This window comes from Aethalodelphis obliquidens, unplaced genomic scaffold, assembly GCF_003676395.1.
Source record: "Aethalodelphis obliquidens isolate GAN/ISIS:26980383/991018 unplaced genomic scaffold, ASM367639v1 scaffold1, whole genome shotgun sequence".
NCBI lineage: Eukaryota > Metazoa > Chordata > Mammalia > Artiodactyla > Delphinidae > Aethalodelphis > Aethalodelphis obliquidens.
Genome location: NW_020837945.1, coordinates 69,659,679 through 69,674,461, shown reverse-complemented (window position 1 = coordinate 69,674,461; position 14,783 = coordinate 69,659,679). Strand labels below are relative to the sequence as shown.

General features: G+C 43.1%; 1 protein-coding gene across 7 annotated transcripts in view; it reads right to left on the bottom strand.

Annotated features, from left to right (window-relative positions):
* Window positions 1-14,783, bottom strand: part of KALRN (kalirin RhoGEF kinase) — a 637,474-nt gene that overhangs the window by 291,291 nt on the left and 331,400 nt on the right. For 5 of the 7 annotated variants that reach the window (XM_027106834.1, XM_027106844.1, XM_027106809.1 and 2 more), the window contains exons 11-12: window positions 11,893-12,084; window positions 777-985 (exon numbers count right to left, since the gene is read on the bottom strand). In XM_027106834.1, the coding sequence (XP_026962635.1) occupies window positions 777-985; window positions 11,893-12,084 (401 nt within the window). The remainder of the gene's footprint in view (window positions 1-776; window positions 986-11,892; window positions 12,085-14,783) is intronic. The other 2 variants (XM_027106853.1, XM_027106854.1) reach the window with 1 other exon arrangement.

The following is a 14,783-nucleotide window of genomic DNA, read 5'->3' as shown; positions in this document are numbered from 1 at the left end:
GCAGACATCATCAGCACCATCAAATCCGATTTACACAGCACCTGGGCATAGGGCTGGTTGCTGAGGGCTTGCTCAAGGCCTCATGACACTTTACCCGAGGAGCCGATGCCCTTGACAGGGACAGGAAACTAGACACTGATGCCAACAGAAAGGAGGCAATGGTGTGGATGATTCTAAATGAATATAAGGTATCAGGTAGGATTTTCTAAGATCCCTTCTTAGTTATTTTTGTTTAGGGCAATAGAGAAGGAGTTTTATTTTCTGGGCAGCAAGGAATGGTGGAAAGGTCATATGTGGGTAAGTGGAGAGCAGAGTGGGACACATCACACACTCCCTACATTCTAACAGGGCCAAAGGCAACCGTTTGGGGTTACATTTCCCCAACTGGAGCACTAGAGTTCAGAGGCAGCCTGAGAACAGATGCCAAATAACCCTATATTCCACAATGGCTATTTCTCCACGTGACCAAATATGCCATCATTCTTAATGAAGATACTATTTATTTAAATTTTTGTTGTATTTATATTACTTATTGATCGCTGAATAATGTCTTCAATGATACATAATGCTTTGAAACATCAGAGCTTTTCCACTGACTCTTCCACTCTAAATTCAAGTTGCGTGTGGTGCAGGCACTTTTGTATCTGACAGATGGAGAAACCAAAGCTCACACAAGACCACAAAGCTGGCTGCGGCTGAGCCAAGACCAGAACATGATGACTTATCTCGCGTCTAGTCCGAGGCATTTCCCACTGGAAAGCACTGCCCATGCTGACCTGGCCTCGCTGGGCTCCCCCAGGGAGGGAGGCGCTGACCTGAGCTGCTGGATAAGGTCTTCGCCCTCCTTGATGACGTTGAGTGTGGCATCCAGAGTAGCGGTCTGCTGCTGCTGGAACTGCTTGATCAGTTCCTGGACCGCATCCACTGAGTCTGCACAGACATCCTCCAGCATCTCCTTCTGAAGGTCTTCCATCCATGTCCACAGCTGCGGGGGAGAGAGCAGAGACTCCACTCAGGGCACGTGGGAGAGGCCAGGGCTGGGGTTAAGGGCAAGAGTGTGGAACTGAGGTCACCCAACCTACCCTCAACCAGTCAGTGTGGTATCAGACTGTCCTTCTAATCAGCACCCCTACGGGTCAGTTTACATTTCTGTATTTGTATTCACTACGCATCTCTGTTAAGTTTACTCCATTAGTGCTGGCATTCCTGAAGGACAGGAACCACCCTCAGCCTTACTTCCCAGTGGTTTAGGGAAACTGTGGTCTTAGAGCAGGAAGCTCACTCATTTTTGAGCGACTGGGAAGAACAGGAAACTGGTGATGGACAAATATTATTTCATCTTTCATAAAGGACAGCTCTGTATACTTCCTCCAGGTAGCTAGATGCTGATTCCTAGAAATGTATCATGATTTTACAAATATGTAAGAAAGAATGTGACACTCAGTAAGAACCAAGTGAAGATTAATTAAGAAAATATGTGCTATGCTAAATTATTTTGTTCTTTTCAGGATTGCTTGGTTGGTTAGAAAGTTGAATGCTAAAGACGTAGCTTATCTTAATTTCAATGTAACTATGAGACATTTCTCCCATGATATTCAAGATGATGAAATGCAGTCAGGATGATATTACTGGTCAGACAACTTTAAAAGAGCTAAGTATAGCATTTTGAATGGAATAAGTACTGAAAATGATGGAGTTGAATTGAATTACTGAAAACTCATTTATTAATAGCTCTTCCTCATACTGAAAATAGATCTCCAGTGGCCTGCCACAGTGCTCCTCTTCTAACTGCTCTCATTGAGCATTTGCATGAATTGTAGAGGGAAAGATGAGTCTGATGTTTGCTTAGAAACAAGGAATCTTCACTTGACTAGCAGGAAAGATAAGCTCATGGCTCTACCAGGAGAAAAGCCAGTAGAGAGAAAAAATTCATAGAAGGAGCCAGAAGATGTGGATTGTGGCCTCTGTTCTTCCTATAACTTGTGGTGCCTTTGAGTAAATCACTATACCCTTTGCTCTCCAAGACTTCGTGTGTAAAATAGGCTGGGGAGAGCATAAAATAAAATGGTTAGTTACCTTATGGTTCTAACATTCTGTAAGTCTCCCATGTTAAAAACATGGATAGGGCTTCCCTGGTGGCGCAGTGGTTGAGAGTCCACCTGCCGATGCAGGGGACACAGGTTCGTGCCCCGGTCTGGGAGGATCCCACATGCCGCGGAGGGACTGGGCCCGTGGGCCTTGGCCGCTGGGCCTGTGCGTCCGGAGCCTGTGCTCCGCAGTGGAAGAGGCCACAGCGGTGAGAGGCCCGCGTATCCCAAAAAAAACAAAAAACAAAAAACAAAAAACAAAAAACCAAAAAGAAAACCATGGATAAATATTCACCTTAAGAATACTATTTCATCTTGTTGGTTCTCAGTATGATAAATCATGGTATGGCCTTTGGAACAAGGGATTAAAAGAGAGACAAAAATAGTCTTCAGATCTTGGACAAGTTATTCTTTGTTCTTTAGAGAGGAAAGGCCCTAAGTGCAGCAGAAGAGGTTGAGTTCACAAGATTAACGAGCCCTCGAGGTAGCAAATAATGGGGTATAAAGAATGTTCTTTTTGGACAGGCAAAAACCTCTCTGAGCCTCAGTTTCCTAATCTACAAAATGGGAAGAACAAGATTTGCCCTGCTCACTTCAAAGATTATGAGAAATAAATTATTTACTTATTATCAATGCTTTAAATAAACAAATAGCATTATCAATAAGCCTATAACATTGTGATGATAGCTATAAGGAATACGAATTATTATTATTCAGTGTTCCTGTCATTTAGTAGCTTGTGTCTGGTTGTAATTAATTCAGTTTATTTTCTTTACAAATAAGTTTTTGTTGTAAAACACAAAACAAGTTTTCCAGACCATTTAAGCTGGGATACATATTCCTACAGGTATGAATGTATACATTTCAAACCAGTATGAAATTAGGAAGTTCAGGATATTGGTCACTATAACTTAAAATTACTTCAGACTTTCTGGCTGTCATTTTGCCTAGAGCAAAACCATTTTCCAGATGTGCTGAAGTCCTTGGGTATGAGATAATGGAATCTCTGAAAAATTATTGTATAGAGAGGCGATATAGCATAGTAGTTAAGAGTTTCAGACCCCACACAACATTGTAAATCAACTATACTTCAATTAAAAAAATAAAGAAAGAAAAAAAGAAAGAAAGAAAGAAAGAACAGAAAAGAAAAGAAAAGAAAAGAAAAAAGAAAAGAAAAGAAGAAAGAAAGAAGGAAATAACGAAAGGGTTTCAACCCCCAGTTCTACCACATATTTCCTATATAACCTTGAGTAAGTAACCTACCGTCTTTGCACCTCAGTTTCCCTTGTAAATAAAATGGGAACAGTAACAGTTCTTACACCCACAGAGTTGTAAAGATTACTAATAAGTTGATATATATGTGTGTGTTATGTCTGTGTGCATATACATACAAATAAGTGAGATATACGTGTGTGTATGCAGATATATATACACACTCTACATTTACATAACTTATATATATACCAATAAATATATATACATATGTATTTATTTGTACACATACACACAGACATCCGCACACAGATGTATTATATCACTTAGAAACAGTGCCTGGCGTATAGTAAGTGCTATGCAAGTGCTAGATATTATTATATTTAAAAGGTATTTTTCATGCAAGCCACCTCTAGTTCCCACTAGAAGACAGAGGGAAAGTTTGAAATACTCCTTCATTTTGAAATTGGCACAAGATCAATACTGGATTTGGTCTTTCAAATATGCTAGGATGAGCTGGGCCCCTCTTTTCTGTTTTTGCAGCTTTGTCCTGGGATATCTAAAGAAAGCCTAGAGACTGAAAAGTCCAGATATTTCTTTAAAAAAAAAAAAGCAAGAAAAGAAAAGACTATGTGAAGAGAGAGAGATTAAAATTGTGGACAAGAAGCAGGGCACTTAAGAAAAATAAACTTAATGTGTCGACGGAGGACAGGCACTGAGATGGGAGATTGCTCAGGATGAGGCTGGCACTCCCATTACAGGAATAAGAGACAGAGGCTTACAGATATCTTGAGAATTTTATTTTATTTAGGATAATTTTATTCTCAGTACCATCCTTAAGCTATTTTAATGGCTTCACAGCTTGGAGTTCCTTTCCCCCCGCCTCTTTAACAAAAACTTGAACACCTCTGGTGTAGGTCTAGGGAAGAAAGTCAGCATCGTTCTCTTCTGAGGAAATCCACCATGACTCATGACACTCCCTCCGCCTGGTGGTCATACAGATAAATTGTAGGGACAGTCAAAGACCAAACTTGCCAAAGATGAGGTGTCAGTGTTACAAACAAAAAGACTAGAGAAAGATTGGGTATGTCCGATAATACACTGACCTCAGGAGTCAATATCATTTAAAAACTGTGTCCTCCCCACCAAAATTCTCTGATTAATGAATTGAAGTTGATTTCTCAGATTTCTGGCCATATAGTCTACTATATTATAAAGAAACTCTTGTCTAAGGCAGATTAAACCTACTGCTAAGGAAAATCAGCTAAGAGATAAACCATCAAGTACAACGTTAGATGCCGCTCAGCCCAGTGGTCAGCAGCCTGATAAGGAAAGGAAGGGGCCAGTCTACCTTCAAGAGGATAAAATGTCAAACAAAATTGCTAGGGAATTTGACTCAGAGAAAGGCAAGGGGATTACAGCACCAGAGACAAAGGGTTAGTGACATTTTTCTCTATTTTTCCTTCTGTAGAAACAAAACAAAACAACCCAGAGAGAAAGGAGTTGTTGAATGGAATTGATATTTACTGGAGATAATTCTTGCTTCTTCCCTTGTCTGGCTAGTTCTATACTCATGGGAAAACTACTTTACTTCAATTACTTCATACTTAAAGTGCAGGTGCATTAGTGTGTTTGTGTAGGTGTGTGTTTGTGATTTCGCTCACTTATCTCTAAAATCCCTTCCAACTCTAACACGCTATGGTTTCTCTTCAGAAACTGAGGTAAAGAAGAGGGTAGTAATAGAAATGATTCTCTAAACTGAAGAACTGCAATCACGGCTTTCACACCAAGACACCAAAAGTTCGCAACAGTTCAAGGATAATTGCACCACCAAGTTACTATTTACCACCTGGAAAGCTTGAGTAGGGAGCCACAGGGAATCCCGAGAAACATGCACACAGTCACCCCCTGGTGTCAACAAGCTTAAATCGCATGCTCATAATTTTGTTGTAAGCACCTCTGAAGCATAAAGGGAACGAACGTAAACGTCAGTGTCACTGAACTATGAGTAAGGATCCATATTCCATTCCTTGGGCTGTAACTTTTCTACTGTCTAAATTTCCTGTAGGTTTCCTTCTGTGTATGTCTCTATCTGACTTATCCTTGAAGAGCATACCTAGACTGCTTCGAAAGGAATACAAATCAGAGAGCCACGTCTATTATTACTTTACTCATTATCAGGAGCCGATGAGACTGAGTCAGAATGATCTCACACTTCAAGCTATCACAAGGCATTGCCAGAACAAGGTGAAATCATGGAGTGAGTGAAGCAGCTTGGGAGCAGCCTCCACGTTTCTTCCTACTGTCTTCCACATCCTCTTAACCCTCTGCTTATCTAGAGTCTAACATATTAGCACTGCACCTTTGCCATCAACCCACCTGCTCCCCAGAAAGAACCTCCTGTTTCACCCATTTCCAGACCCTCTCCTCTTTTTTATTTTTTCTACCGAATAGGAAAACGTAATATTTACTTCCCAACCTGTTTTATGAGACAAGCATAACTTTGATCCCCAAATCTGACATGGACTTACAAAAAGGGAAAATTACAGATGGAGCCAACATAGAAATAGGATTGTCAGACCCTCTCTTCTTGATCAAACACACCTGTACGAGGACCATTCTTTCAGGGTTCTGCTCTCTGTTTGGCAATAACTATTTGTTCCATGTTGATATATACACTGAGATGGCTTTATGTGCCCTTTCTCTCAGAGAACACATGTAATTGTGGCCAAAAATACCTACATCCAAAAGAATGAGCCTAATTTGAGAATTTCTAGAACTTTGGCAGGGGGAGAGTTAAGGCAGCCTTTCAATGCCCTACATAAGGTGAGCTCTAAGACTGAAACCAGTGAGTTCAGGAAGGGCCAGTGCATGGACCCCATTCTGCTTGCATAGTGGGGAGCCCGAGAAAAGGGCAACTGAAAAGGGCAGGGAGGGACAAAGAAGGGAGAAACTAGGAGATTTGTAGAAATAATGAGGCTTAGGGATGACTGGTTAAGGAAAGAGGATTTTACTCCATCACCTTCTCCTGCTGATTGGCTGTACCATTTGCACAGCTCTGGCAGCCATTGTGCTGATACAACTGGCTGACCCCCAGAGATGCAGAAAGGAGCACCAATTCCACAGGATGAATCGCCCCTCCCTCATTCTGAAGAAATCATTTTTCTTTGGCATTGACTACCAGCTTTTATTTCTTAAATAAACACCATATCAGTTTGGCAACGGAAATAGAGGATGAAGCTGTTTTGTTCTTGAGGCCATTATGTCTTTTGAAGACTGATTTAGTTTTGGTTCTACAGTGGGTGAGTAGAGAAACATGTATATATGTGAGTGTCTGTGGCATTTGTGGTATGTGTGTGTGTACCTATTTGAGAAGGAAACAGCATGAAAGAATGATTTCACTGGGCTATAAACAAATGGAAATGGGCATTTAATTAAACTACCTAATAAAGAGCTGAGGTTGATTATCTTGGCCACGTTCCTTAGTTAATTTGACTCTCATATTATGATTGCAAAAATATCTAAAAATGGATATTTTGAAAACCCAGCAACTGCAGCATTTCCATGGAAACACAGCAAGGAGAGAGAATTCTGTCTGGACAATCTCTGCAGAGCAGATGACACTTGCTACAAATGCCTTTTCCCTGGACAAAGAAAATGAGGACTTGGGTAAATGCTTCTCCCTATATCCTCCCCTAGCTCTCCAGACCAGCAGACAGCCAGCTGGCCTCTTGTCCCCAGGCAAAAAGAAGACATTTGAAAGTTCAGCACAATTTGTGTTAATAGCTGAGGTTCTGGGTACTTAAGAAGGTTCCAAGCACATGTTTGTCTCTTCTCTTTATTATGTAGCTCTTCTCTCTAAGTAGGGATGGGAAGTCTTGTTTTTATAAAATAACATTTATTGAGATTGTTCCTGATTTTCAATTGAAAATATTATTGAAGAAAACTTATAAAACAAATAAAATATGCAAAGGAAAATTAAATCACCCATAACATTCTTAGCTTCTTTGTATACCGCTTTCTAGCCTTTATTCTATGTGTGTGATCAAAATTGAGGCCATGGTGGATATACAGTTTTTTATATGTTATACCACAAGCCCTCTCTCATGCCATTCATGATCTTTGACAGTGTGATTTATAATAACTGTATAATATTTCACTCTATAGATTTACTATGATTTGTTTAATGAGTCACTTAACATGGAATATTTAGATGGTTTCTAATGTATTCAAGGTTATTAATAACACTGCAGTGAAGTAGTTAGAAGGCTTTAACCTCCAGACTCCTTTAGTCACCAAGAATTCACAAAGCAGGCAAACAGAATCAAGCAGACTCTTCAATCTGCAGAAGAAATGAGCTTGGAGGATGCCTTCTTCACACTTTCCTTCGGTTTCCTCTCTGATCCTAATTAGAGTACATCTTTAGCAAAACTGAGCAGAAGATTATATATTATATAATTGAATATTATAATATATTATATTATATATTATATTATATATATTATATTATCAGGAAGGGCCAATTATATTTGAATTATAATCGAATATAATTGAATATATAATATATATAATAATATTCACTCTATTTACTGTAAGGGAGAAAAACATCCATAGCAACTCAAAATTCCCTCACAGACTTGTAGACTAGTAAACTTGGCTACTAATCTTGCCTTGAGTAAAATGCCAGAAGTTTGCCTATAGAGTCAAGAGGAAGGAGTCGAGAGTTAACAGACCCGGATCGCACAGGACCCACACTTAGCAAGGTTTGAGAGGTGGTGTGTCCTGAGAGGTATTAAACAGAACAGGGAAAGAGCAAACTACAGGACTTCCTTCTCCATTAGCCCATCCAAGGATGCTGACTTCTGCCCTAATAATCCATTTCTGCCTGCCATACAGGCTCTAGAGGAAAGGCCCCACAGGCAATTCAGATTCCCCACCTGCCCTTCTTTGTTTTCACTGTCTGTAGAGTTCAAGTCAAAGAACTGGAGTAGACGAGCCATGTGATTGAATGGGCTTCCCCCGCCTTTTTAAATTTTGTTTTTTATTTTTTTAGGAGGAACGACTGATTTCTCATTGTCAAGTAAACCTGTTCAATATTTATTCAGCATCACTATGTATCTGACACAGCAGGAGAAATATACAGTAGGATCTGTATCTACACATCTAAACCCGCATGTGTACGCTCCATCTGAGCACCTCCAATTTAACGAGGAAGCTCCAGTCACTTCAGTGAGATCCCAGCATCTTGATGAGGTATGCACACAGTGCTCCTGTCCCGTCTGGGTGGGAAGTTGGAAGCCCCAGGGAAGAATTTCAAGGAAAAATGATGCCTGAGTTGAGTCCTCAAGTTCCTTATTAACCCGGCATTAGAGATGCTCTAAAAATAAACTTGGGGGGGGGGGTAGTTTTCTGCTAGGAAAAAAATGGGTATTAGTATTGTACTACTCAATTTTGTAATAGCCATCACATAATTATCACAGGGTAACAGAGAGTATGTAATTTTCCCAAAGGCACACAGCATGCTCAATGAAGATCTAGATCTGGAAATCTGACCTCCCTGGCATCTAAGATCTTGCTGTACTTAACAGGTGTGTGTATAACACATATGCCTAAGTGTGTACACACATACACACGTCTTATTCTCTACTCTGCCTAAAAGGGGCCTCAGACAGACTAGTTTGGGGATGGGAAAGTAGCTGAGAGAAAACATGCAGATATAAAGTCCTGTGGGATGGCCCCCGTGAGCATCCCCTCCACAATAGCCACTCAAAATGATGTTTTTCTTTCCATCCTGAAAAAAAAAGTCAGAGTCTGTATGATCTGAGAGTTGCAGACCTCTTGAATAGAAAGAGCCTCACAATCACACATCCCTTTGCACCCAGGCGGGACTGCTCCTAATTTCTCTCACATTTTGAGGTCCCGAAGAAAAGAGACTATGCTACTTCCTGACAGCCTCCTGTCTCAATGAATTCCCTGGTGGAGAAAAGTCCTCCAAGTCTCTGTTTCCTGGCCTTTATATGAAAGGCAAATGAGAAAAAGCATGGGCTTTGGAGTCAGATTTGGGATCAGTCCCTACATTTACGACATCCTCATTACAAGACCCTGGACAAATTATTAATTTCTCTGATCTTTAAAATTAGAATAAAAAATGACAATTCTCATGGCTATCGACTAGACAGATAAATAGTCAAGTGCACTGTAGGGGCTCATCCCTTTTAGTTCCCTCTCCCTTTCTTCACCTGCTCCCAGGATCATGCTGCTCCCTTTGGTACTATTTGATATGAATGTGGTTGTATACGCTGAGCCACGGTGGGAAAACAAGTCTCAGGTTTAAAGAAGACCCCAGGCTTAGCAAGGTTTGAAAGCTCTCTGGGAAAACAATGGTTAATAACTGCATCCCCGACTATTCCTGTGTGCCACACCCCCAGCCCTGGGAACACTTTGCTTTTCTCAGCTAAGAGCTACCCTCCCCATCAAGCCCCTGCTTTGGGGTTTGAAAAGGTAATGAGGAAAAATGAGCAAGGAGAAGAAAGAAGAGCAGAGGACAGGAGGAGATACAAGAGGGAAAAAGGAGGACAGAATGCGTGGTAGCAGGTAAGAGCATGTGTGCAGAGTTTAGGGAGATGGCTCAAGGCTCTGCTGCACTGGCAGCTCTGTAGCCTTAGACAAGTTCTTTTCTGGGCCTTAGTTTCCCCATTTGAAAATATGTTCAATAAAGTCTGTCATCATGAGATTCTCACGAGGATTACACGAGATGATGTATGTGTCTAACAACTAGTAGGTACTCAATTAGAAAAAACTACTACCTAATATACACTGAGTGCTTACCATACACCAAATCTGTAGCCTAGGTAAATCACCTGTATCACCTCAGGCTTAATTTATTATTATTATTAATTATTATTATCCATATCAAATAAAGAAGAAGAGGAGGAGAAGAAAAAGAAAGGAATCTTGAATTCACATTGGAACCATAAGGGGCCTTAGGGCCATTGAGTCCGACTGCATAATTTTATAGATGAGGCAACCCAAGGCCAGAGACACAGTGATTTGCACAAGCTCACAGGGTTCTATGGCAGAAGGATCTGGACTGGATCCCAGCCTCCTAGTTTCATGTACAGAAGGTGGGAGATGCCGCTAGAAAGGGTTCCTGGGAGCCTCAGTCACCTTTTCAGGAGTGGCACTTCCATGGAAACTAACCTCATGCATCACCTCCCTTGGCAGCCAACACCCTCACAGCCCTCACAAGGAACATGACTCCTGTTCATTCATACTCCATTCTCTCACCCACAGGCTCATAATTAAAAGAGAATACACATGCCTTTGGTTTCTGAGACCATTATTAAGAACTGGGTGAGCCACAAGCAAGCAGACAGCCGGGCAGGAAGACCTGGATTAAAGCTAATCCCCTTGCTCTACAGACACTCATCAGAGAGTGGTCGTAGGTCCCACAGAGAGGAAGCAGAGCCAGTTTCACGGGGCTCCCCAGCCCTTCATCTGCCTGGGGAATCGCAGTTTAGAAAACATTATCTTTTCATGTTTATCTCTGATAGGCACTGCAATGATTTGCATTCATTCCTACAAAGTGTCGGAAAAGCCTGTGAAGGAGTAACAACCAGGCTTCTTAATGCATTTCAAATATCAAAAATCAACTTAATTAACTAGGGTACAATCCAACTTTAATTAATACTCCATTCAAATGAATTCCTGGGGGGAACACAGGCATGCACACACATAATGAGTTCACCTGCCAAGGGTGTTATTACAGAAGATGCCAACGTGCCTCCTCACTGGCCACTTACTCAATCTCAGAGTGCCCCGTGTTAATCAGAACCGAAGAGCAACCGCACGTTTGCAACCCTCCTCCCCTCTATGGGCCCTTCTGCCCTGCCAACAATGCAACGTGATCCATCCTCCCCTCTCCTGTCTCCACTTTGTGAATGATTCGGGGACCGGATTTAAGCCCAGCTGGCTTCCTCCTGCATGGAAGGCACCCCAGTCCCCCCTTCCTTCAATGGCTGTCACTCCACGATGAGAAAGGTGAGGACCATTTCACTTTGATAGCACCCTGTGGCAGACCTCATTAAGAAGATTTAATCCTCTGTTTAAAAAAAAAATAAAATAAAAACGTAGAACAGATTTGCAAACTCTGTATGTTCCTTGCTGGTAGCAAAGATAATCAAAGTTCTGCAGGACTCTAATTTTTGACAGGAAACAGCAACCAAGAAAAATTGGGTGTGGGGTGGGAAGGGAGTCTCTGATCCTCTAATATTGCCTCTTACGGCGACTATTTCTATACCAGGGATCCCCAAATTCCTCCAGCTGCAGACTAAATGCTCTAACAGACTCCCCAAACCACCTGCCTTCCCAAGCCCCCTCCTGACTAGAGATGCGGAGGAAATTTTGCCCCATAGTGGTAGAGACCTCAATTCAGGTTATCAGGGGCAAACTGTTAATATCATCAACCTTAGGAGGCTAGTAATCCCCAGACCACCCAGGACCCCAGGCAGACCTCGGCGGCTAGGAAACTGCCCTGACCTTCGCTGGAACGAAGCAGCCCAGCCAACACCCCTCCTCTGCTCGCTGCCCTTACCTCTTTGGTGTGAGTGTGGAAGGAGACGGACATGTCCAGCAGAAGCTTCCGCTGCTCCACCCTACGCACGAAGTCTTGGATGCGCACCTCCAGATGCCGAGCCGCCTTGTAGATCTCCTCCGGGTCACATTCCCCTGTCTGAGCCAGCTGCTCTGCCGCTTCTAGGAGCTTGTCCGCATTGGTGTAAGTATTCTGCCAGCAACGACAGTGAGGGAAAGTCAACTTGCAGTCACAGACCGAGCTTCGCGCCTTCGCCCAGCACCCACCCCGGGCTGCCCAGAGCTGGGCGTGGGCGCCGAGCCCAGAGCTCCCTGATTTGGCACGGGGGAGCTCAGCGCCCAGCTCACCCACCGCCTCTCGGCAAGCCAGCAGCCTGCGTGGCAGCTTGGAACAAGTGGGCGCTAGCTAGGTGCCTTCTGCATCCCTGGGATCTCTCCCAGGTGGGCTGTGCCTGGAAAGAAGCGAGGAGACACGCTAGAATCCCCATTCCTTGGCCGCGCGCCCTGACCCCCTACCCTTACGGAGATCCATCACTGCCCTCCCATCTCAGGCTGTAACTGCCAGAGTTGGAAATACCTCATCCACGAAGATCGGCTGGGTCTCTACATGAGAACGCCAGGGAAATAATAACTGGGAGACTTGCTCGACTTTTCCCCCAAGTCCCTTGTAACTACTGGTGTTTATCTTTTGGAAGGGAGCTATCTCTTCGGAGGGGAAAGGGTCAGCAACTCAGGGAACCGACAGAAGGAAGCAGCCACAGCCAGAGTGAGGAGATGCAGGCTACTCCCCGTGCGCCCAGCAAAGGCTTAAAGCTCGCAGGAAGGTTGGGGATGAGTCTGGTGATTTTGTTTATCTTAAGCTACCACAGGCACACACACATTTACACATGCACACACTCACTCTCACACACACTCTCCCCCCAATCCCTGTCTGTATCCTCCAGAGCAGTTTAAAAGGCAACCAACTTGTAATTATTGTCCATCAGGATGGAGTCACTGCCTCCGCAATACCTATATTCCAGTTATTACATGTATGCCATGGATACAACTTTCCTCACTAGGCTTCCCTTAAAAAAGATCTCCAGACAGACCCTGGATTAGGGTTGGTGACTCAGGTGTACATTATATTTCTTAATATCCCTATAGCGGCACAATGACCTACAGGATGGTGAACAAGTGGTTACTGGTGATGGTGTGAATCCGGCGGCAGAAACAGTCAGGATCGAACGCAAAGTGAGTGGAGAACTAGAATGGATTTTGGAGTGATGACTGTAAGGTGCTTTACTTTGCACATATCTGAAGTGGCCTCCGCTCCCCATAGAGTTCTTTAGATTCACCTGAAGACCTGGGTGTTAAAGATTGAATTGTGTCCCCTCCCCTCAAAATTCACACGGTGAAGTCCTAACCCCCAGTACCTCAGAATGGGACCCTTATTTGGAATCAGTTATTGCAGATGTAATTAGTTAAGATCAAGTCATAGTGAAGTAGGGTGGACCCCTAATTCAATATAACTACTGTCTTTCAAAAAAGAATGCCACATGAAGAGACAGACACATGCTCAGGGAGAACACTGTGTGAAGCTGAAGGCGGGGATCGGGGGATGTGTCTACAAGCCAAGGAATGCCAAAGAGTGCCCGCCAGCAAACCGCTGGAAGGTAAGAGAGGCATGGAACAGATTCTCCCTCATATCCCTCAGAAAAAAAAACAACCCTGCTGCCACCTTGTTCTTGGACTTCTAGCCCCCAGAACTGTGAGGCGATACATTTCTGTTGCTTAAGCCACCCAGTGTGTGGTACTTTGTCATGGCAGCCCTAGCACACTAATACACCAGGTGGAAGACCCCAGAGACTGCTGACCCAGCTTCCTGATGGAACTGCAGAGGATGAGCAGGCTTGCAGCGCACACCTGTCATGGCCTCAGGGGAAGCCAAGAGAGGCCCTAGTGGATCTTTAAGGAATGCCATCTGACAAGAAACTGCCCAAGGTAAACACTGTCCCCAGAGCAGGTGAGATGGGGCTGGGGCTGGGAGTGGGGATGAAAAGGAAGAAAAATCCTTCAGCTCCACTTGGGGGATTCATGGAGAAACAGATGATACTTATGAGAGGAAAGAGGCTTTGCCACTGAGTTAAGTAGGAGTATATTGATTCTGGAAGGCAAATGAAGGAAGTACTCAGAGTCATGATGGAAATGCCGGGAGAGATGGGAAATGATAGGCGGGAGGAGACCTCTGGGGCTGTGGGCCAGGTTAAGGAAGCCTCTTAGCGGGTTGCCTGCAATTTCTAGTAAATAAACCCAGAGCTGATGGGAGAGAGTTTTTTCAAGGATCTTTCAAATCTTTCACTTTAAACTTTAGGGAATCTCAAGAAGTCCCCAAAAAACCCGAGATTGTGACTTTGTAGTTTCTAGCCAATAAATAAAAATTTATGCCAAGCCAAAGCAAGCTTGCTTTCAAGTTAAGTTTGGGACCAATAAGAGGTAAATAGAAAGCAAAAGTGAAGTTTCCGCTGCATGTAAGGTGGATAACTTGTCCTGGTTTGCCCAGGACTTTTCTGGTTTTAGCACTGAAAGTCCCGTGTCCTGGAAAGCCTGTCAGTCCTGGGAAAATCAGGATGGCTGGTCAACCTAACACATAGCCAACACTGTAGGTGTCTCAGGAGTGCAGATACATATACGATGTATATTGCCTCAAAGGAGAATAAAATCACCCTTGAGAGGAATAATGTGACAACGCATTAAACGGGACAAGCAGCACAATAATTAGGGATTAACGTTTCTTGGCATGATACAGGTGCTAAGAAGAAAATGAGTGAAAACCAAATAATAGTAGCTGATAATGACTGAATACTTCTCACATGCCAAGGACCATATGTGTTAACTCGTTTAATCTTCACA